At 39.1% G+C, this 22,220-nt stretch overlaps 3 protein-coding genes across 9 annotated transcripts in view; 1 reads left to right on the top strand and 2 right to left on the bottom strand.

The window, feature by feature from the left end:
* Positions 1–22,220, top strand: part of LOC147843705 (uncharacterized) — a 999,056-nt gene that overhangs the window by 398,174 nt on the left and 578,662 nt on the right. The window lies entirely within an intron of this gene.
* ralgapb (Ral GTPase activating protein non-catalytic subunit beta) overlaps positions 1–22,220 on the bottom strand; it is a 471,588-nt gene that overhangs the window by 194,481 nt on the left and 254,887 nt on the right. The window lies entirely within an intron of this gene.
* Positions 3,039–22,220, bottom strand: part of stmn3 (stathmin-like 3) — a 25,311-nt gene continuing 6,129 nt past the window's right edge. Inside the window, exons 3-7 of one of the 6 annotated variants that reach the window (XM_087258265.1) lie at positions 19,130–19,308; positions 17,666–17,857; positions 5,065–6,027; positions 3,789–4,324; positions 3,039–3,704 (exon numbers count right to left, since the gene is read on the bottom strand). In XM_087258265.1, coding sequence (XP_087114391.1) covers positions 5,968–6,027; positions 17,666–17,857; positions 19,130–19,308 — 431 coding nt within the window. In that variant the 3' untranslated portion in view covers positions 3,039–3,704; positions 3,789–4,324; positions 5,065–5,967. Of the gene's footprint in view, positions 6,028–17,665; positions 17,858–19,129; positions 19,309–22,220 lie in introns of all 6 variants that reach the window. The other 5 variants (XM_087258263.1, XM_087258268.1, XM_087258267.1 and 2 more) reach the window with 5 other exon arrangements.

The following is a 22,220-nucleotide window of genomic DNA, read 5'->3' as shown; positions in this document are numbered from 1 at the left end:
GTTCCTCGAGGGGGGGGAGGAACGAAAATGCTATGTGGAAAACCTTCCACTATGGGTTTTCGTCAGAAACCAATCATCTGAAAGAGTATAAAATCGGGCCAATGAAATGGCAGCGTCAGCATGCACAGCTGGCGTCAATGACAATCAGTCAAGTATATAAGACGCGGCTAGTGCAATGCTCGACATCCTTTTGAGCTGAGGAGACTTTCACGCTCAATAGCTAAGGGAGGATCGTTTTGACTAATGCTGCAAACTTCCTACTAAATGTTTATGTATTTTATAGCATACATTTTATCGTAATTTCAGCAGGTATTGCAGTATATCATAAAACATTGCAGCATATTCACAAAACTCATGCAAAAAATAAGCTGATATTTAATATTATTTTGCTTCTTTCTCACTATTATTTCTTTCTACAAAATTGTTCTAGCATCATACAAAGACATGAATAGACAACAAAAAGGTTGTTCATGTGTCTACATTTTTCCTAATACTACAAACTTTACTAAAATTTCATAATTTTATAGCTTTACTTTTTCAAAATCTGATATTTTATATTATTTTTTATTCTTTCTGACTATTATTATTATTTTTTTTCCAGGGCCGTGTAGCAGGGGAAGCAGTCTTAGGAGAGAACCCCAGACTTCCCTTTCTCCAGGCACTTCCTTCAGCTCCTCTGGGGGGATCCCGAGGTGTTCCCAGGCCAGCCGAGAGACATAGTCCCTCCAGCGTGTCCTGGGTCTTCCCTGAGGCCTCCATGTTTACCATTCTACAAAGATCCATAATTAGAAACAACACAAAATCTCCTTTCTCATTCATTTTCTTTTTGGCTTAGTCTCTTTATTAATCTATTTAAAATACACACTATAAACAGTTCATTAAGCATTAGCAAACAGTTAATTCATGATTTGCTAAGAATTAACTCTATACACAAAATTGAAGTTATTTGTAAAATTGTCATTATTTTTCATATATTCCACAATTTATTTATTTTATTTTTTTCTGGAGAAAGTCTTGTTTATTTTTCAGTTTGGCTGGAATAAAAAAAATAGATAATGTTATTAAAAATTAAGAAATTGGTTATAAATTAGTTATTACAATTACATTTTATTTAAAAACGTGTTAAAAAATCTTCTCTTTATCAAAATTACAGGAAGTCTAATAACTTGTATGTATAAACTATATATTTTACATTAATTCACTCTATTTTCTTTTCGGCTTAGTCCCTTTATTAATCTGGGGTCCCCACAGCAGAATGAACCACCAACTTATCCAGCACACGTTTCACGCAGTGGATGCCCTTCCAGCTGCAACCCAACACTAGGAAAACACCCATACACTCTTGCATTCACACTATAGCATGTGTTTGGACTATGGGGGAAACCCACGCCAACACGGGGAGAACATGCAAACTCCACACCGAAATACCAACTGACCCAGACAGGACTCGAACCAGTGACCTTCATGCTGTGAGGCGATCATGCTACCCACTGCGCCACCGTGACGCCAAAATCTCATATCTCAAAATTGTACTATCATTCTTAGCATCCTACAAAAATCACATGTAGAATATGAACGCACCAATGCTGTTACACTATAACCTTCTTGCAGTGAGTGAATTTGTTAGGAAATGAAACTAAAACAATAAAAACACATTTCAGCATTATTATTTCTGCTTATTATCATTGCACGTGATTTTCCCCCTAGACGAATTTAGAAATGACAACAGGTTAAACACAGTACAAACTATTAGCATAACAGATGACTGAAACTGCAGCATTATTACTTCAAGAACTGGTATTGTTTGTATGCACTGTTAATATTTATTCTGACAACTCCCTTATTACTTCCATATAGTGTAAAGTAAGGCTTGCCACAAACAAAACAGGTTTACGTCACAGCTACCTGCCTGTTTGTTTTCTTCTGTGCATTTTTAAATGCTCTCACGCAAAAGGGGATACAGCTGAAGTCAGAATTTTCAGCGTCCTGCATATTATTTCCCCTAATTTAAGTTTACAGAGAGAAGAACACATTTCTAAACATAATAGTTTTAATAACTCATCTCTAATCACTGATTTATTTTATCTTTGCCATGATGACATTAAATAATATTAGACTAGATATTCTTCAAGACACTACTATACAGCTTAAAGTGACATTTAAAGGCTTCACTAGGGTAATTAGGGTAAAGTTAGGGTAATTAGGCAAGTCATTGTATAACAGTGGTTTGTTCTGTAGACAATCCAAAACTAATATTGCTTAAATGGGCAAATAATATTGACCTTAAAATGGTGTTAAAAAATTAAGAACTGCTTTTATTCTAGCCGAAATAAAACAAAAAAGACTTTTTTCCAGAAGTAAAAAATATTATCAGACATACTGTGAAAAATTCCTGAATCTGTTCAACATCATTTGCTAAATATTTCAGAAAGAAATGTACTAGTGGGTGAATAATTCTGACTTCAACTGTATATGTAGGCCATTGAAAGGGAAAACATAAGCAGCAGTATCTAAGTAAACAAACCAGGTTCAGTTTCATCTATCTGTCATTTGCATCACAGTTTGGCCAGAGTTCATCGTCACAGGCGCATGATATGTCAGAGTCTATTATACACACATGATATGACACGTATACAAACACACCCTGATTTTACTGCGCTCTGATGACTGTTTTACTGTAGGAGGAACAGTCTCTTAACAATATTCATACAAGTCTAATAAAGGCCTAGAAGCTGTGTTTAGAAACTACCGCGTCACTAATTTACATATTCAAAACTTGATCCGATGTGAATTACATGCAAAAAAAGCTTCAGAGATACTAGGAAGACACAACATTTTTAGTCAGAATAATACACCCCCCCTTAAGTGTAACAACAGTGTAAATTGCATAATGTAAATCTACAATATAACGTAACACTGTTTTCAACTTCACTTTTTATTATTGTTGTAGTGCATCATTTTGTTAATGTACTGTGACTTTGACATTGACTTTTGGCATCATAAAGATTCTACACAGCAAAAATGACAGAAACTCAGCATTAAGAACACCATGTTATGCTTTAATCTTATTCAAATGCATTTCACTAATCAGTTAGCAGCAAATAGCTTAGACATTTCTCTTCCGGGTCACTGAAAAACAAACCAGCAGACCTGACCCATGAGATGCACCTAAACTACCGATGTGAATGAATCATAGTCAATAAAGTGCAGTGTAAATGTGGACACAGAGTCATGTTTTTTTGGTTTTGTGAGATGCAGCTTGGCTAAACAACAACCTTGAGCAGAATAAATGTCCGGATGATGTTGGTGTAAATCTCCTTTATGTTGGTCTTCATGTACTGGACTAGCTGGTTTTCTGAATCAGAAACTTATCAACAGTGCCAACCATACTCATGTTCATCTTGAAATTTAAGCTGATCCAAGTTGTTTGTTTTTAATAGGCAAAAGTATGTGAACACCCCCTTATAATATTTGAGTAGTCTAATAATTAAATTCCACACACTGACATGAAGAATTGTGCAACAGTTTTGGACAACAGTCTTGTTTACTAAGCATGTGACAGATAGGGCATGTTTCTGGATCAACATCAGCTAGTGAGGAAGTAATAAAACTAACACCTGCTGTACAGCATTGTCTAGAGCGCCGTCAGCTGTAAAAACTAGCCTAGAGCGCCCTCTGCTGTTAAAACTAGCCTAGAGCGCCGTCTGCTGTTAAAACTAGCCTAGAGCGCCATCTGCTATTAAAACTAACCTAGAGCACCCTCTGCTGTTAAAACCAGCCTAGAGCACCCTCTGCTGTTAAAACTAGCCTAGAGCGCCCTATGCTGTTAAAACAAGCCTAGAGCACCATCTGCTGTAAAAACTAGCCTAGAGCACCCTCTGCTGTTAAAACAAGCCTAGAGCGCCCTCTGCTGTTAAAACTAGCCTAGAGCGCCCTCTGCTGTTAAAACTAGCCTAGAGCGCCGTCTGCTGTTAAAACTAGCCTAGAGCGCCATCTGCTATTAAAACTAACCTAGAGCACCCTCTGCTGTTAAAACCAGCCTAGAGCACCCTCTGCTGTTAAAACTAGCCTAGAGCGCCCTATGCTGTTAAAACAAGCCTAGAGCACCATCTGCTGTAAAAACTAGCCTAGAGCACCCTCTGCTGTTAAAACAAGCCTAGAGCGCCCTCTGCTGTTAAAACTAGCCTATAGCACCCTCTGCTGTTAAAGCTAGCCTAGAGCGCCCTATGCTGTTAAACCAAGCCTAGAGCACCATCTGCTGTTAAAACTAGCCTAGAGCACCCTCTGCTGTTAGAACAAGCTTGAGCGCCGTCTGCTGTTAAAACTAACCTAGAGCACCATCTGCTGTTAAAACTAGCCTAGAAGGCCGTCTACTGTTAAAACTAGCCTAGAGCACTGTCTGCAGTTAAAACTAGCCTAGAGTGCCATCTGCTGTTAAAACTAGCCTAGAGCACTGTCTGCAGTTAAAACTAGCCTAGAACACTGTCTGCAGTTAAAACTAGCCTAGAGCGCCGTCTGCAGTTAAAACTAGCCTAGAGCGCCCTCTGCTGTTAAAACTAGCCTAGAGCACCCTCTGCTGTTAAAACTAGCCTAAAGCACTGTCTGCAGTAAAAACTAGCCTAGAGTGCCATCTGCTGTTAAAACCAGCCTAGAGCGCCGTCTGCTGTTAAAATAAACCTAGAGCGCCCCCTGCTGTTAAAATTAGCCTAAAGCGCCCTCTGCTATTTAAATAAGCCTAGAGCGCCGTCTGCTTTTAGAACTAGACTAGAGCGCCGTCTCCTGTTAGAACTAACCTAGAGCTCCGTCTTCTGTTGAAACTAGAGTTGAGCGCCCTATGCTGTTAAAACTAGCCTAGAGGGCCGTCTACTGTTAAAACTAGCCTAGAGTGCTGTTTGCTGTTAAAACTAGCCTAGAGTGCCGTCTGCTTTTAAAAGTAGCCTAGAGTGGCGTCTGCTGTTAAAACTAGCCTAGAGCACCCTCTGCTGTTAAAACTAGCCTAGAGTGCCATCTAGACCACCATCTGTTGTTAAAAACTAGCCCACAGCACCATCTGCTTGCAAAAACTAGCCTAGAGCGCCATCTGCTGTTAAAACTAGCCTAGAGCGCCCTCTGCTGTTAAAACAAGCCTAGAGCGCCCTCTGCTGTTAAAACAAGCCTAGAGCACCATCTGCTGTTAAAACTAGCCTAGAGCGCTGTCTGCTGTTAACACTAGCCTAGAGCACTGTCTGCAGTTAAAACAAGCCTAGAGCGCCCTCTGCTGTTAAAACAAGCCTAGAGCACCATCTGCTGTTAAAACTACCCTAGAGCACTGTCTGCAGTTAAAACTAGCACACAGCACCATCTGCTTGTAAAAACTAGCCTAGAGCACCATCTGCTGTTAAAACTAGCCTGGAGCACTCAGAATCGATTGCAGAAAGAATCCACAATTATTAATCTACGAATCACAAAGCATTGATTGACAAGTGTGTTGACGGTTTGTGCTTTAGCAGTTTTGCTCCACAGCAGTTGCAGTTGTGAGCAATTAGAGAGCCTCAAATTTTGATCAATCCAAATTAAATGTAAGAAATTGAAGTGATGTAGATGTTGTCTCATGACAGTATGTTGGTTTGTTTCAGGCCAAAGCAATCAGTGCTGTCACAAGGAAACGAAATGACTTAAAATGCTAGGATGAATCATTTCATTTGTCATTGGTGTGGACCAATCGACAGATGTCAAAGCACCCTTAATGCCCATATTTCTGAAATACACATGCAACAAGTATGGCTTTGGCATTTGGGGATTCACATACTTTTTTTTTTCTACATGGTGTGTTTGTGTGTGTGTGTGTGTGTGAGAGATGTTTACTGGTAAGGAAAACTGGTATGGTGAGTGAGTTTGATATGACCTCTTAAGACAGTGTGGCCAAAGAATGAGAAACTGCTGCTCAACTGCTGTCTTTACTGGACGTCTCATGGCTCCATAGTGTCCTTAACCAGAAAGATCAGTGTTAAGCTCCTTATTCTTGCGCACCTCTTCGGCGTGAATCTCCTGACAGAGAGAAACGGCATAATGCTGTTCAGAATGGCATTGCAGTAACCAACATGCAAAAATAACTAGTTCCCTTTTTTGGTACACTTGTTACACCAGAAAAACATCATGCAATAGGAACTATGGTATATTTAAAGAGCACAGTTCTCAGTAAATGGTATCAGCTTTTGGGACACTGTGTTGCAAACACAATATCCCAAAATGTCCCTGTAGCTCAATTGGCAGTTTCAGACATAATCTGTGAACTACAGATTTTTTTACTATAGAGCGGGGAAAAATAAGTATTGAGGACATTGTCATGTTTTTTTTCCTGGGAATAATATTCCTAAAGGAGCTGTTGACATGGGATTGAACCAGATTTTGGTAAAACCCAAACAATACAAACATACAAATAAAACAAAACAAATCTGAGAAATGAGTTCTGTGTAATAACAATGAAATAACACAAGGAGAAAGTGCTACTGAAGCATGTTTAGCCCTCTACCACATGGTGTTGCCATACGGTAATGTGTTATTTATGTTAATTTCCCTGCCCCTGTGTCTTTAAGACCAACATTATTTTTTTTTGTTGTTGGAAAGAGAAGAGCTTAATGCAGCCAATGATGTGCTTTGGTTAAGTCACATGACGTGCAGTGTTTTTCTGTAGCGCAAATTCTGACACACTGCCGTTTATTGTGAGTAGTTGCTGAATGCAATTGTAAAGAATCAACTCGTATCAGATCCACAAAAACATCTGAAACATCACCTCCAGTAAGTTATGATGACATATTCACAACTCAAAAAGTTTTTGTTTGATTACTTTTTTGTAAATCGATCAAATGTACAGTTGAAGTAAGAATTATTAGCCCCTTTTGATTTTCTTTTCTTTTCTTTTTTTTTTTTAAATATTCCCCAAAAAATGTTTAAGAGAGCAAGGACATTTTCACAGTATGTCTGATAATATTTTTTCTTCTGGAGAAAGTCTTATCTTTTTATTTCGGCTAGAATAAAAGCAGTTTAATTTTTTAAATTTTTTTTTTAACATTTTAAGGTCAATATTATTAGCCCTTTAAGGCTATTCACCCAACCCCCACCCACCCCCGATAGTCTACCGAACAAACCATCGTTATATAATAACTTGCGTAATTACCCTAACATGCCTAGTTAACCTAATTAACCTAGTTAAGCCTTAAAATGTTACTTTAATCTGTATAGAAGAGTCTTGAAGAATATATAGTCTAATATTATTTACTGTGCAACACTGTTCAATAGTGAAACGTGCAATATTACATTGGGTTAGCTATAGCTAGCAAGGCCAGCTGTGAACTTTTAAGTTGTAACAATAACAACATGAACGCTATTGATATAATGTTGATTAGTCATGTGTTAATGGTATTTGCATTATGGATAAAATCAAACTTTAATGGCAATACTTTTGATTAGAAATGAATACAGGGAACAGTGTATTAGCAAGCACCACCATGTTCTATGGTACGTGAAAGAAGAAAAGGACAGAAATTGCTCTTCCTGCAGATGAAATTGAGGATGAGATGGGTTTAATGATCATGAGAATAATGCAGATTAGACATTTGATAGAGACAGTTCAGGTAAGTTAGCTCTGAGGCATATAAGACAGGTGTAGTACAGTATATAGTATAATATATAAACATTGTTAGCTAGCAGCTACATTATTCTGATGCATCCGCATATTCTACACTTGTTATGTATTTGTTATAATATTTACCGCAGAGCATATTTATATTCACTGTGTGTTGTTTACATGACAATACAATATTATGCTTGTTTCTAATAGTATTCAACAAAAAAGAATGGCACAAATGAAAGCTGTTGGTATATCAGTTATTGGAAAGTATGTAGAAGGTGTAATTTATAAGTTATGTGTGATGGTGTATGATAAGCTTATCATACACCAACACCTATTAAATAATTAAAAAATACTAAATTATCAATTATGAGGGAAGTTCTACGTTAGAAATGTCTAAGTTAGATCCACTGTTGGACTTTGTTGCCACATGTCAACATATCATAAACTACCTTAAAAAAATTTCACGCGAAGGGGCTTCCGAGTCCAGGCGCTCTATGAAACTGAATGGAGAGACTCATCAAATGCTCCCTCTGCTGTTAAAACTAGCCTAGAGCTCCGCCTTCTGTTAAAACTAATGTTGAGCGCCCTCTGCTGTTAAAACTAGCCTAGAACACAGTCTGCTGTTAAAGTAAGCCTAGAGCACCCTCTGCTGTTAAAACTAGTCTAGAGCACCCTTTGCTGTTAAAACTAGCCTAGAGCGCCCTCTGCTTTTAAAACTAGCCTAGAGCGCCATCTACTGGTAAAACTAGCCTAGATTGCCATCTGCTGTTAAAACTAGCCTAGAGCACAGTCTGCTGTTAAAGTGAGCCTAGAGCACCCTCTGCTGTTAAAACTAGCCTAGAGCGCAGTCTGCTGTTAAAATAAGCCTAGAGCACCCTCTGCTGTTAAAACTAGTCTAGAGCACCCTTTGCTGTTAAAACTAGCCTAGAGCGCCCTCTGCTTTTAAAACTAGCCTAGAGCGCCATCTACTGTTAAAACTAGCCTAGAGCGCCATCTGCTGTTAAAACTAGTCTAGAGTGCTGTCTGCTTTTAAAACTAGCCTAGAGCACAATCTACTGGTAAAACTAGCCTAGAATGCCATCTGCTGTTAAAACTAGCCTAGAGCACAGTCTGCTGTTAAAATAAGCCTAGAGCACCCTCTGCTGTTAAAACTAGCCTAGAGCGCAGTCTGCTGTTAAAATAAGCCTAGAGCACCCTCTGCTGTTAAAACTAGCCTAGAGCTCCCTCTGCTTTTAAAACTAGCCTAGAGTGCCGTCTGCTGTTAATACTAGCATAGAATGCCGTCTGCTTTGAAAACTAGCCTAGAATGCCGTCTGCTGTTAAAACTAGCCTAGAGCACCCTCTGCTGTTAAAATTAGCCTAGAATGCCGTCTGCTGTTAAAACTAGCCTAGAGTGCCTTCTGCTGTAAAGTTCTACGTTAGAAATGTCTATGTTAGATCCACTGTTGGACGTTCATATAATAAAGTACCTTAAAAAAAATTTCACGCGAAGGGGCATCCGAGTCCAGGCGCTCTATGAAACTGAATGGGGAGACTCATCAAATGCTAACAATAAACGTTTACAAAGCGATGTAATACTTTCCAAAATTACGATCAGTATATATCTATGCTCATTATCCGATGGCCAGAAAGTGATAATTTTTTTATAAATTGTTAAAATTTTGGTATTTGTGATGCAGCAAGCCCAGAGATTGCCGTGTACACTATTCCTGCGTACTACTATCCATCCTAAAACGTATTTGAAAATAGAATTAGTGTGTCCCAAAGCATAATATGTTGAAAGGAGTATGCCAGAGGTTCCCGGATGGTTTGCTATTTCTGGTAAAAAAAAATGTAAGTGTAGAAGCGTCCATACTCTAACTGCTGATATTGCCCACAATACTTTGCACATTGGACGCAAATTCGATTAGAACTACAATCGCGTGTGCAAAGTGTAAATAAACTACAAACATGATGGACGCGCGAGACCAGCCGTCAAGTAGAGAGGCTTCGGTAAAGATGTTTGAATGGCTGTTCGTCAATATCTAGCCCACTGGAAAATATTTAAGTCACATTATATATTTTATCTGCAACAACAACACTGAACTTATATAAAGACGCGTTTGGACGTCAAGACATCTGAGAGCAGAATTACCCAAAGGCCTGAGGAGATTTCTCTGCATGAAAGACTCAAGAATGGGAGATTACCTGCTGCTGATGCTTCTCTAGTAAGGTAGGAAGTTAAATATGACAGAAATGTGGATGATGTGTGGATGATTGAAAGAGGGCATAACTAAGCAACATAACGTTCTTTTAAAGAGGAGGTAGTACGTCCCTAAGCTTGCATACTCTTCTGTTGCACACTCAAATGTTTAAATTTGTCCTTCACAAAACAAGTACATACTTTTAGGGTGTAGTATAAGTATGCGAACTGGGACGCACCATATGACTTAATATAAAATTTACTTTGTGAAGTTAATTTATAACAAAATTTCGAGAGGATCACGTGCTTATGATTGTTCACAGCTGTTCCACCTCTAGCTCTTGACTAATTATCCTATCAGACGATCCTTAACTCACTATAAATAACCAGACTTTCTCATCTCAATATCTTCGTATTGAAGATCCCTCCTTTCAAACAGGCGACACGGTGGCCAGTGATTAGCGCTGTTGCCTCACAGCAAGAATGCCCCTGGTTTAATTCCTTTCCAAACCAGGCGACATTTCTGTGCAGAGTTTTGCTTGTTCTCCCCGTGCTCGCGTAGGTTTTCCCCGAGTCCTCCGGTTTCCTCCCAAAGTTCAAAAACAAGCAGCCTAAAAAATTAATCCGAAATATTTTTAGCCAAACTCTGAGTACACCTTCTCAGCATCCATACCTAACACTTAGCTACAATAAGCAGGAGGGAGAGTCATCGAGATCTACCTGAGCTCAAACTCCTTTCTTGCCCTGCAACGGGAGGAAGCCCAGGGTTTGAGGATCTTATAAGCTCAGGGCTCTCTGCCCGGACAGAATGCCAAACAAGCTTTATTATCAATCCTCAGCTAAGTGTGAACTCTTGAAAATGTCTGATATGAATAAAAAGTGGTCATAATCGAGTATTTTGTCAATTCAAATGAGTGGCGGCTTGGACCCGGAAACAGTATTACGTACGTCACTAACACGTCACCACTTAATAAGCGGATTCTAAGAAAACAAACAGTCAATTTTTTATTATTTTTTTTTATAGATTTTAGTAGTGTATAAAAAGTTGTTAAAGAGCCCATATTATGGGTTTTTGAAAATTCCCCTCCATGTAGTGTGTAACACAGCTCTAAGTGAAGTGGAGTATCCAGCTAAGGCTTAAATCTGTTAGTGTACAGTGTTAAAAACGGTTGATTCATCTATAAAAGAGTCGACTCATAGTGCTTCAAACGAGTCGCCTTGATACGGATTCATTAGGTGTTTCGCCATGACGTACGAACGAAACCAAGTTATTCACGTGCACGCGCAAACCCGGGAGATTTCAAACCTGAGGCCCCGCCCTCTGACGCAGAAACCGAGACACACACACACACACACACACACACACACACACAAACATGCCGGTCGATTGAAGTCACACTGCAGATGGATATATTGAGTCTCTACCCAAAGATGAAACCTCAGCATTATAGCCAAGCAGTTGGAAACTACTGGAAACTTCTGGAAGCTACATGCTACAAAGAATACTTCATCAGCGTTTGTTAAAGGAAGGATCAGTAAAGAGTAACTTACTGATGGACATGTCAGGATGGGTTTCTTCCTCCATTTCTCAAGTGTAAGTACGTGCGATTAAAGTTGCCTCGTTGACTCTAGCTTACAAATGTATTTAGTTGTGATTTGTTACTTGTAACCGCGTGTACTGTATCAGGTTAACTGGCTATATTCTCTTATCGTGTGCAAAGTCACGTTAAAAACGCGACGCGTGCTGCGTTAACGGAGCTCCGTGGACGGGGAGTAACGTTATTGTGTGTGTCTGTGTGTGCGTGCGCGCGCTGTCGTCCGGAGGTGTGTGTGTTTGTTTGTGTGTGTGTGTGTGTGTGTGTGTGTGTGTGTGTGTGTGTGTGTGCGTGCGCGCGCGTTGTCGTCCGGAGCAGGGTTAAGTGCGTATGTGTGTGGGCAGGCACTTTTTTCCAGGGGTTTCAGTACGGCATGCACTAAATTCCAGGGGTTTCATTACCACGACGCAAAATGGGCGTGGCTAGGTCGGTGTTTGGGAAACGCCCCCTTAAAAAAAAAACAATACTGAGAGGTCACCGATCATGCGCAGTACAGGTTCTTTTTTAGCGCGGTCATTTCAAACAGGATGATTATGGATAAAGAACCTACCGCGGTGGATAACGAAGGAAAAAAACAATCATACAGGTTATTTTTTTGTTGTTATAATGTTATATTTTAAAGATTTCATTAGCAAGAACAGCTGACCTCGTTTTAATCCGTTTTACTGTCTCTGGGCTTTTGTACTTCCATTTTAAACCAAATAATAATGGTTGTGGTAAGATTAACCGTGTTTTTGTAGTTTAAAATATGGTATTCAGTCATGTTTAAACAAATAAATACCACCCCTGCTGAAAAATCCAGCTTAAACCAGCCTAGGCTGGTTGGCTGGTTTTAGCTGGTCAAACAGGCTGGTTTTAGAGGGGTTTTGGCCACTTCCAGGCTGGTTTCCAGCCATTTCCAGCCTGGTCTTAGCTGGTCAGGCTGGGAGATGACCAGCTAAAACCAGCTTGACCAGCCTAGCCAGGCTGGGAGCCCAGCCAAAACCAGCTATGTCCAGCTTAAACCAGGCTGGTCAAGCTGGTTTTAGCTGGATTTAACTGGTCATTTTCCAGCCTGACCAGCTAAGACCAGGCTGGAAATGGCTGGAAACCAGCCTGGAAGTGGCCAAAACCCCTCTAAAACCAGCCTGGTCGACCAGCTAAAACCAGCCAACCAGCCTAGGCTGGTTTAAGCTGGATTTTTTAGCAGGGACATTTTCTGTAATAAATCGTGGTTAATTTTTCTTTCTCGATCTTAGTTAATTAACATAACTCATATTTATTTTCTATTTTTATTTAAAGTCATCATACACAAAACACCTGGGATCAGGACAGGTATCTGATGTAAACTAATTTAAAAGTGATCATACATGTAACCCCTGGGATCAGGACAGGTATCTGATGTTACTGTATATAAAAGTAATCATACATGAAACACCTGGGATCAGGACAGGTATCTGATGTTACTGTATATAAAAGTGATCATACATGAAACCCCTGAGATCAGGACAGGTTTCTGATGTTACTGTATATAAAAATAATCATACATGAAACACCTGGGATCAGGACAGGTATCTGATGTTACTGTATATAAAAGTGATCATACATGAAACCCCTGGGATCAGGACAGGTATCTGATGTTAATATATATAATATAAAAGTGATCATACATGAAACCCCTGAGATCAGGACAGGTATCTGATGTTACTGTATATAATATAAAAGTGATCATACATGAAACCCCTGGGATCAGGACAGGTATTTGATGTTAATATATATAAAAGTGATCATACATGAAACCCCTGGCATCAGGACAGGTATCTGATGTTAATGTGTATAATATAAAAGTGATCATACATGAAACACCTGGGATCAGGACAGGTATCTGATGTTACTGTATATAAAAGTGATCATACATGAAACCCCTGGGATCAGGACAGGTATTTGATGTTAATATATATAATATAAAAGTGATCATACATGAAACCCCTGAGATCAGGACAGGTATCTGATGTTAATATATATAAAAGTGATCATACATGAAACCCCTGGCATCAGGACAGGTATCTGATGTTAATATATATAAAAGTGATCATACATGAAACCCCTGGCATCAGGACAGGTATCTGATGTTAATGTATATAATATAAAAGTGATCATACATGAAACCCCTGAGATCAGGACAGGTATCTGATGTTACTGTATATAAAAGTGATCATACATGAAACCCCTGGCATCAGGACAGGTATCTGATGTTAACTAATATAAAAGTAATTATACATGAAACCCCTGAGATCAGGACAGGTATCTGATGTTAATGTATATGATATATAAAGTATTTGACACAAAAGCCGTAGGATCGGGACAGGTATCTTAAGTTATAACAGTATTAATGTAATCTGAGAGGTATCTTAAGTTAATTTGTTTAATATAACACACTGACTTCACATGAAACACCTGCGATCAGGACAGCTATTTAGTACTGCATATAAAAGGCATTTGACACGAAACCCCTGCGAATACGTACAGGTATCTGAATCAAACGGCTGTTTTCACAATCTGCGCATGATCCGTGACCTATGCAAATTCACAGATAGGCCACGCCCACCCGATGACGTAGTAGCGGTTACGCTGTACTGAAACCCCTGGAAAAAAGTGCCTGCCGTTTCAGTACAGCGTAACCGCTACTACGTCATCGGGTGGGCGTGGCCTATCTGTGAATTTGCATAGGTCACGGATCATGCGCAGATTGTGAAAACAGCCGTTAGATTCAGATACCTGTACGTATTCGCAGGGGTTTCGTGTCAAATGCCTTTTATATGCAGTACTAAATAGCTGTCCTGATCGCAGGTGTTTCATGTGAAGTCAGTGTGTTATATTAAACAAATTAACTTAAGATACCTCTCAGATTACATTAATACTGTTATAACTTAAGATACCTGTCCCGATCCCACGGCTTTTGTGTCAAATACTTTATATATCATATACAGTAACATCAGATACCTGTCCTGATCTCAGGGGTTTCATGTATAATTACTTTTATATTAGTTAACATCAGATACCTGTCCTGATCCCAGGTGTTTCATGTATGATCACTTTTATATACAGTAACATCAGATACCTGTCCTGATCTCAGGGGTTTCATGTATGATCACTTTTATATTATATACAGTAACATCAGATACCTGTCCTGATCTCAGGGGTTTCATGTATGATCACTTTTATATTATATACAGTAACATCAGATACCTGTCCTGATCTCAGGTGTTTCATGTATGATCACTTTTATATTATATACAGTAACATCAGATACCTGTCCTGATACCAGGGGTTTCATGTATGATCACTTTTATATTATATACAGTAACATCAGATACCTGTCCTGATCTCAGGTGTTTCATGTATGATCACTTTTATATACAGTAACATCAGATACCTGTCCTGATACCAGGGGTTTCATGTATGATCACTTTTATATACAGTAACATCAGATACCTGTCCTGATCTCAGGGGTTTCATGTATGATCACTTTTATATTATATACAGTAACATCAGATACCTGTCCTGATCTCAGGGGTTTCATGTATGATCACTTTTATATTATATACAGTAACATCAGATACCTGTCCTGATCTCAGGTGTTTCATGTATGATCACTTTTATATTATATACAGTAACATCAGATACCTGTCCTGATACCAGGGGTTTCATGTATGATCACTTTTATATTATATACAGTAACATCAGATACCTGTCCTGATCTCAGGGGTTTCATGTATGATCACTTTTATATACAGTAACATCAGATACCTGTCCTGATACCAGGGGTTTCATGTATGATCACTTTTATATTATATACAGTAACATCAGATACCTGTCCTGATCCCAGGGGTTTCATGTATGATCACTTTTATATACAGTAACATCAGATACCTGTCCTGATCTCAGGTGTTTCATGTATGATCACTTTTATATTAGTTAACATCAGATACCTGTCCTGATCTCAGGTGTTTCATGTATGATCACTTTTATATTATATACAGTAACATCAGATACCTGTCCTGATCTCAGGTGTTTCATGTATGATCACTTTTATATTAGTTAACATCAGATACCTGTCCTGATCTCAGGGGTTTCATGTATGATCACTTTTATATTATATACAGTAACATCAGATACCTGTCCTGATCTCAGGTGTTTCATGTATGATCACTTTTATATACAGTAACATCAGATACCTGTCCTGATCTCAGGTGTTTCATGTATGATCACTTTTATATTATATACAGTAACATCAGATACCTGTCCTGATCTCAGCGGTTTCATGTATGATCACTTTTATATTATATACAGTAACATCAGATACCTGTCTTGATCCCAGGTGTTTCATGTATGATCACTTTTATATACAGTAACATCAGATACCTGTCCTGATCCCAGGGGTTTCATGTATGATCACTTTTATATACAGTAACATCAGATACCTGTCCTGATCTCAGGGGTTTCATGTATGATCACTTTTATATTAGTTAACATCAGATTCCTGTCCTGATCCCAGGTGTTTTGTGTATGATGACTTTAAATAAAAATAGAAAATAAATATGAGTTATGTAAGTTAACTAAGATCGAGAAAGAAAAATTAACCACGATTTATTACAGAAAATGTGGTATTTATTTGTTTAAACATGACTGAATACCATATTTTAAACTACAAAAACACGGTTAATCTTACCACAACCATTATTATTTGGTTTAAAATGGAAGTACAAAAGCCCAGAGACAGTAAAACGGAGTAATACGGATTAAAACGAGGTCAGCTGTATTTGCTAATGAAATCTTTAAAATATAACATTATAACAACAAAAAAATAACCTGTATGATTGTTTTTTCCTTCGTTATCCACCGCGGTAGGTTCTTTATCCATAATCATCCTGTTTGAAATGACCGCGCTAAAAAAGAACCTGTACTGCGCATGATCGGTGACCTCTCAGTATTGTTTTTTTTTAAGCGGACGTTTCCCAAACACAGACCAAGCCACGCCCATTTTACGTCGTGGTAATGAAACCCCTGGAATTTAGTGCATGCCTATGTGTGTGTGTGTGTCTGTGAAAAGAGCAGAGTGAGAAGCTAGGAGATCTCCTCAACTGTTTTTGGAGTTTTTGTTCAATAAAATAGTCAGTCGTCTGAATTTTCAAGTCCATAGTCTGTATTTACATTGACCCACTGGCAGCTAAACTCCACGCCTACACTATGGAGCGTGTATGAACTGTGATTACTTTTATATTGCTGATTAGCTGTTTGGCATTTCATTCTCTGACTGAAGGCAGTCGACCAATCGCGACAGACTGTCATCGGTCCAATCAGCGCAGATTAGCTTCGCGCTAAGGAGGGGTTTGGGAACAAATGAATCCCTGAACGATTCATACAGGAGTCGCTGGGATAATTAGGTAAAAATAAATGCAGATTATAAGACCATGAAAGTGTTTTTTGACCTTGCATGCATATTAAACTGTTGTTGGAGACCCTTACAACCAAGATATGACCCTATTTCATGTATAATATGGGCTCTTTAATGGTGGCAGCTTAAAGACACCTCTCATATGGAGAATGAAGTCACATGCATTGCTCAGGTGTCAGAGTGTCTAAATCTTGATGGTTCTGTGGGTCTCGTCTATCAGATCTGAGCTTTATTCTGTATTCTCTATTGGATTGTGGTCAGGTGATTGGCTGGGCCATTCTACAGCTTGATTTTCTTTCTCTGAAAGCATCTGAGAGTCTCCTTGGCTGTTTTGGATCATTGTCTTGCTGAAATGTCCACCCTGGTTTCATCTTCATCCTCCTGCTAATGTAGATGTTGGACTGAAGCAGCTGATACTCATTTACACTGAGGAAGGGCAGAGGGCTCCTGAATAACTACTGAGAGATTTCAGCTGCTGTCTGGGCTTTCCATGTCTTTCTACACCTTCCTTTCTTCATGTGTTTAATACTTTTTCCCTGAGTCATTTCATTTTATTACACAGAACTTCATTTGTAAACTAGTTAGATTTGTTTTCTTTGCATATGTGTGGATTTATTTGGTAGTTACCAACATCCATGGAAAATTTCAAGTCAGCAGCACCTTTAGAAAGTACGTTTTCTGAGTAAAATAGTGTTCAATACTTATTTACCTGAATGTACCTTAAATGCAATGCAAGTTACTTTAGATAAATGCTTCTACCAAATGTGAAATGGACGAAGAGGAGTTTAACTAAGTGGATCAACTTCTTTACGAAGACAAAGACAAGCAGAAATCCTCACCTTCTCTCTCAGACGCTGCTTGAGAGCATTGAGACGGGCCATGCGGTTTTCTGTGATCATCTCCATTTTATGGTTGAGTTTCTCCTCCGTCTTCTTGCTGTAGTTGTTGTTGACCTCCTGAGCTTTAGTGAGCACCTCTTTCTCCCGCTCGCGCTTCTCCGCCAGCTGCTTCAGGACCTGCTTCTCCTGGGACTAAACAAAGAGATCAAATACACTTACCATAAACACATGCACAAGCAGTGTTTCCAATACAAAAGAGAAACAGAAGAGAACAGAATCATCACTTCCTGATAAACTGGAGCAAATATCAGGCAGGGAAGTGTAGTGTAGTAAGTGTAGTATCTCAGCCTGCCTGTCAGACATTTCACATTGGATGAAAGATCATCATCTTCAGCTTAACCTCACAAAAACGCAAATGAATTTTCAATCCAGATGGATGGGGCAACCATTACTGCATCCAAAATGGTGAAAAGGCTTGGAGTAACGATTGATGACCAACTAAACTTCTCTGACCACATCTCTAGAACTGCTCGATCTTGCAGATTCGCACTCTATAACATCAGAAAGATCCGACCCTTCTTATCTGAACATGCAGCTCAACTCCTTGTTCAAGCTCTTGTTCTCTCCAGACTGGACTATTGCAACTCTCTACTAGCCGGGCTTCCAGCTAACTCTATCAAACCTCTTCAGCTGCTCCAGAACGCAGCAGCTCGAGTGGTCTTTAATGAACCTAAAAGAGCGCATGTCACTCCGCTGCTCATCCGTTTGCACTGGCTGCCAGTTGCTGCTCGCATCAAATTCAAAGCTCTGATGTTTGCTTAAAAAGTGATTTCTGGCTTTGCTCCTTCTTATCTGCTCTCACTTCTGCAGATGTATGTGCCCTCCAGAAACTTGCGTTCTGTGAATGAACGTCGCCTCGTGGTTCCATCCCAAAGAGGGAAGAAATCACTTTCCCGAACTCTCGCGTTCAATCTGCCCAGTTGGTGGAATGAACTCCCTAACTGCATCAGAAACGGCAGAGTCACTCGCTGTCTTCAAGAAATGACTAAAAACTCAACTATTCAGTCTCCAATTTCCTTCCTAATCTGCAATTGCCTCTCTGACTTCACTAACTACAAAAAAAAATTACTAATGTTTTGCTTCTTAGACTTTCCACACCTGAAACTTGCCTACAGCACTTATTTATTGTTGCTCTTATAGTTGTGTAAATTGCTTCCTTGTCCTCATTTGTAAGCCGCTTTGGATAAAAGCGTCTGCTAAATGACAATGTAAATATAAATGTATAGTGCATTGAGATTTGCCACTGTGGTGTTTTTTCTTCTCTATTAAATAAATTGCGCATCAGAAGATGAAGACAGAACGCAATGTGGCAGCTTTTGGAAGCGTGAGATGCTCTTTGGGAGCGCAGACAGATGCTCAAGACAGGTCTTAGAGGGAATAGTGATACTGTGATGCTGAAGTTACCCTGCGCCTGGCCTCTGCGGCCTCCAGCCTCCTCTGCAGCTCCCCCAGCGAGGGCTCCTTCCTCTGGGGTGGCAGTGCCAGTGTCTGGGGTCTTTCTGGAGACGGGTCAGTCGGACTCTTCAGGATGACCTCAAACGCCTGGCCGGACGCTCGCTTATTTAGAGACTTCACCTCCATATCTGTGCATGACGAGGACAGTGAATGTCACGTACAAATGAAAATAATGGACCATATCAAAGTTAAGGCAAGTCATTTCACTTAGTGGCCAACTTTGGAGGCATATGCTCAGCCATTCTGTTTGAATGGGGACACATCAAATCCTTCAAAGCTGTTTGCCAAGCATAAGATATACAGCAGAAACCAGAAGTTTACATACAGTCTAAAAAAAGGAACATAACCATTTTTTAAAGATGTCTACCTTTATTATTTTAGGTCTGTTAGGATTGCCTAAATGATTTACATTTGCTCAATGCCAGAATAATGAGAGAATTCTTTATTAATTTCTAGAGAGTCAAAAGTTTACACACATTTCCTTGGTATTTGGTACTTGGTATTTCCTTGGTTTTGTTTAGCTTTGGTTTTAAACTGTTTAACTTGGTTCAAATGTTTTGGGAAGCTTCTCACAATAGTTTGCAGGAATTTTGGCTCATTCCTCCTGACAGAATTGGTGTAACTGAGTCAGATTTGTTGGCTTGTCTTGCTCGCACAAGCTTTTTCAACTCTGCCCACAAATCTTCTATAGGATTGAGATCAGGGCTTTGTGATGGCCACTCCAAAACATTCACTCTGTTGTCCTTAAAGCACATTTGAACTCATTTGGCAGTGTGTTTAGGGTCATGGTCTGTTTGGAAGAGCCATTTGTGGCCAAGTTGTAATGTCCTGGCTGATGTGTTGAGATGTTGCTTCAGTATTTCTCCATAATGTTCTGTCTTCATGATGCCATCTATGCTGTGAAGTGGACCAGTCCCTCCTGCAGCAAAACAGCCCCACAACATGATGCTGCCGCCCCCATACTGCACAGTTGGGATGGTGTTGCTAGGCTTGTGCGCTTTCCCCTTTGTCCTCCAAATGTAACACTGCTCATTATGGCCAAACAGTTCAATCTTAGCTCCATCAGAGCACAGGACATGTCTCCAAACATGAGTCTTTCCCCAGTGTAATTCAGCTAATGGTAATCTGGCTTTGTTGTTGATTCTGGCTTGTTGATTTTCTCATGTTGTCACACAAGGAAGCAGTGTGTTTGAGCTTTTCCTTCAACACTATTCTACAGTTGTGCCTCACATTAACTCAAATGTTGTCAATTAGCCAATCAGAAACCTCCAAAACCTCGACATCATCATCTGAGCTTTTCCAGAGGCAGAATAATCTTATTGTGTGTAAACTTGACCTTCAAGAAGAGTTTTAACAATTCCTCAACAAATATCTCTCTCATTATTCTGCTATTAAAGCACAACAGGAACACATTGATAATCCTAATTTACCTAAAAGAGAACAACTTTAGTCACATTAACATCTGACTTTATTTTAAATGCTCATGTGCCTTTTCATACAGCCTATGTAAACTTCTGCTTTCAACTGTATTTCACATTACAAATCAGTAATTCATCTTTAAACGTTTAAATCAAACGAAATCTGCAGACACTCTGGTCCGAGCCCCTCCCCCAGAGAATCCTCAGTCTATCAATGATTGGCTCTTTTATTAGAAGGCGGGTCTTCATTGGCCATATTTACTGTTACACTTTATATCATTCAAAACTATATGAGTGACACATCTTGTGTGTTCTGTTGTCTTTGACCATGCATTAAAAATTATTCTTTCGTTCATTTTCTTGTCGGCTTAGTCCTATTATTATTCCAGGGTCGCCACAGCAGAATGAACCGCCAACTTATCTAGCACATTTTTATGCAGCGGATGCCCTTCCAGCCGCAACCCATCTCTGGGAAAGCATAAGAAATTATATAAATATAAAATATTCTTAACAATTAGAAAACAATCCTCTCAGGCTAAAAGTTGACAAAAATGTCCAAAAACATCATAAAAAAACTTGCATTGAACTAACATAGATGTTTTTCCACCAGCATCATTTCTAATCATAATTACCAAACATTCGTAATTTTAACCCTTTAACTGGTGGTTTGTTTATAATATATGTTAATAAAGAAATGAGTTATTTTCCATACACTACATGCAAAGCAGATTCGTTTTCTTTGTTAATACCAGTTTTGGATGTGTCAGTGATAAACAACACCTTTCATTTTGAGGCATTCATATATTTTACTTAATGTTAGCAAAAAAAACACTCCCACTCATGTCCAAAATGGACAAAAATGTCTGCCATTCAATATCATATCTAAAAAAAAATCTGCTTTAACTGACATGGATTTTTTTCCACAATTTTTTTAATCATAATGGGGTATATGCACACAAACTTTCAATTTCAGTCAGACAGCCCCAGGGTTTCAGGTTAATAGGGTATATGTCGAAGCATGCTAATAGGGTTTTTAATTTGTCAGTGTCCTGGGTTAAGCACTTCCGGCGAACTGTATGGCAATGCAAAAACCAGCACGTTTAAGGTCTGTTTTCTTTAAAAATCAGCGATCTCCACTGGCTGAGTGATATTCAATATAAAGTGGGTCTCAGATTGTACAAGAAGCACTGCATTAAATTACATTTCCCCCGCCATGTCTTTATAATATGAGCATTTACTTTACCCCAGTATATTCAATGGAGCTTCTGCGCTAGCCTGCCAATGGTACAGTGCGAGTAAACGGCTTTTTGCTTGTTTGTTTGCTTTATTTATAGAGTACATTTAAAAACAACAGATGTTGACCAGCATGCAAAATCTATACCTATACATAAAAAGAAGCAAAATATATAAAACAGATTAAAATTAATTAATTGCAATTAAAAGGCAAGAGACAGAAGGTGATTTTTTAGATGAGACCAAGTCACCAAGTGAAGAACATGACCTGATGTAAAGGCAGACCATTCCACAGTCTGGGGCTGCAGCAGAAAAAGCCCCGTCGTCTCTTGATTTCAACTGAAACTTGCTTTCCGACCTGATTGGCTTCAATGAAGTGTGCCAGTGAA

This window comes from Danio rerio, chromosome 6, assembly GCF_052040795.2.
Source record: "Danio rerio strain M-AB ecotype USA chromosome 6, GRCz13ab, whole genome shotgun sequence".
Classification (NCBI taxonomy): domain Eukaryota; kingdom Metazoa; phylum Chordata; class Actinopteri; order Cypriniformes; family Danionidae; genus Danio; species Danio rerio.
This window is presented reverse-complemented; position numbering and strand designations above follow the sequence as displayed.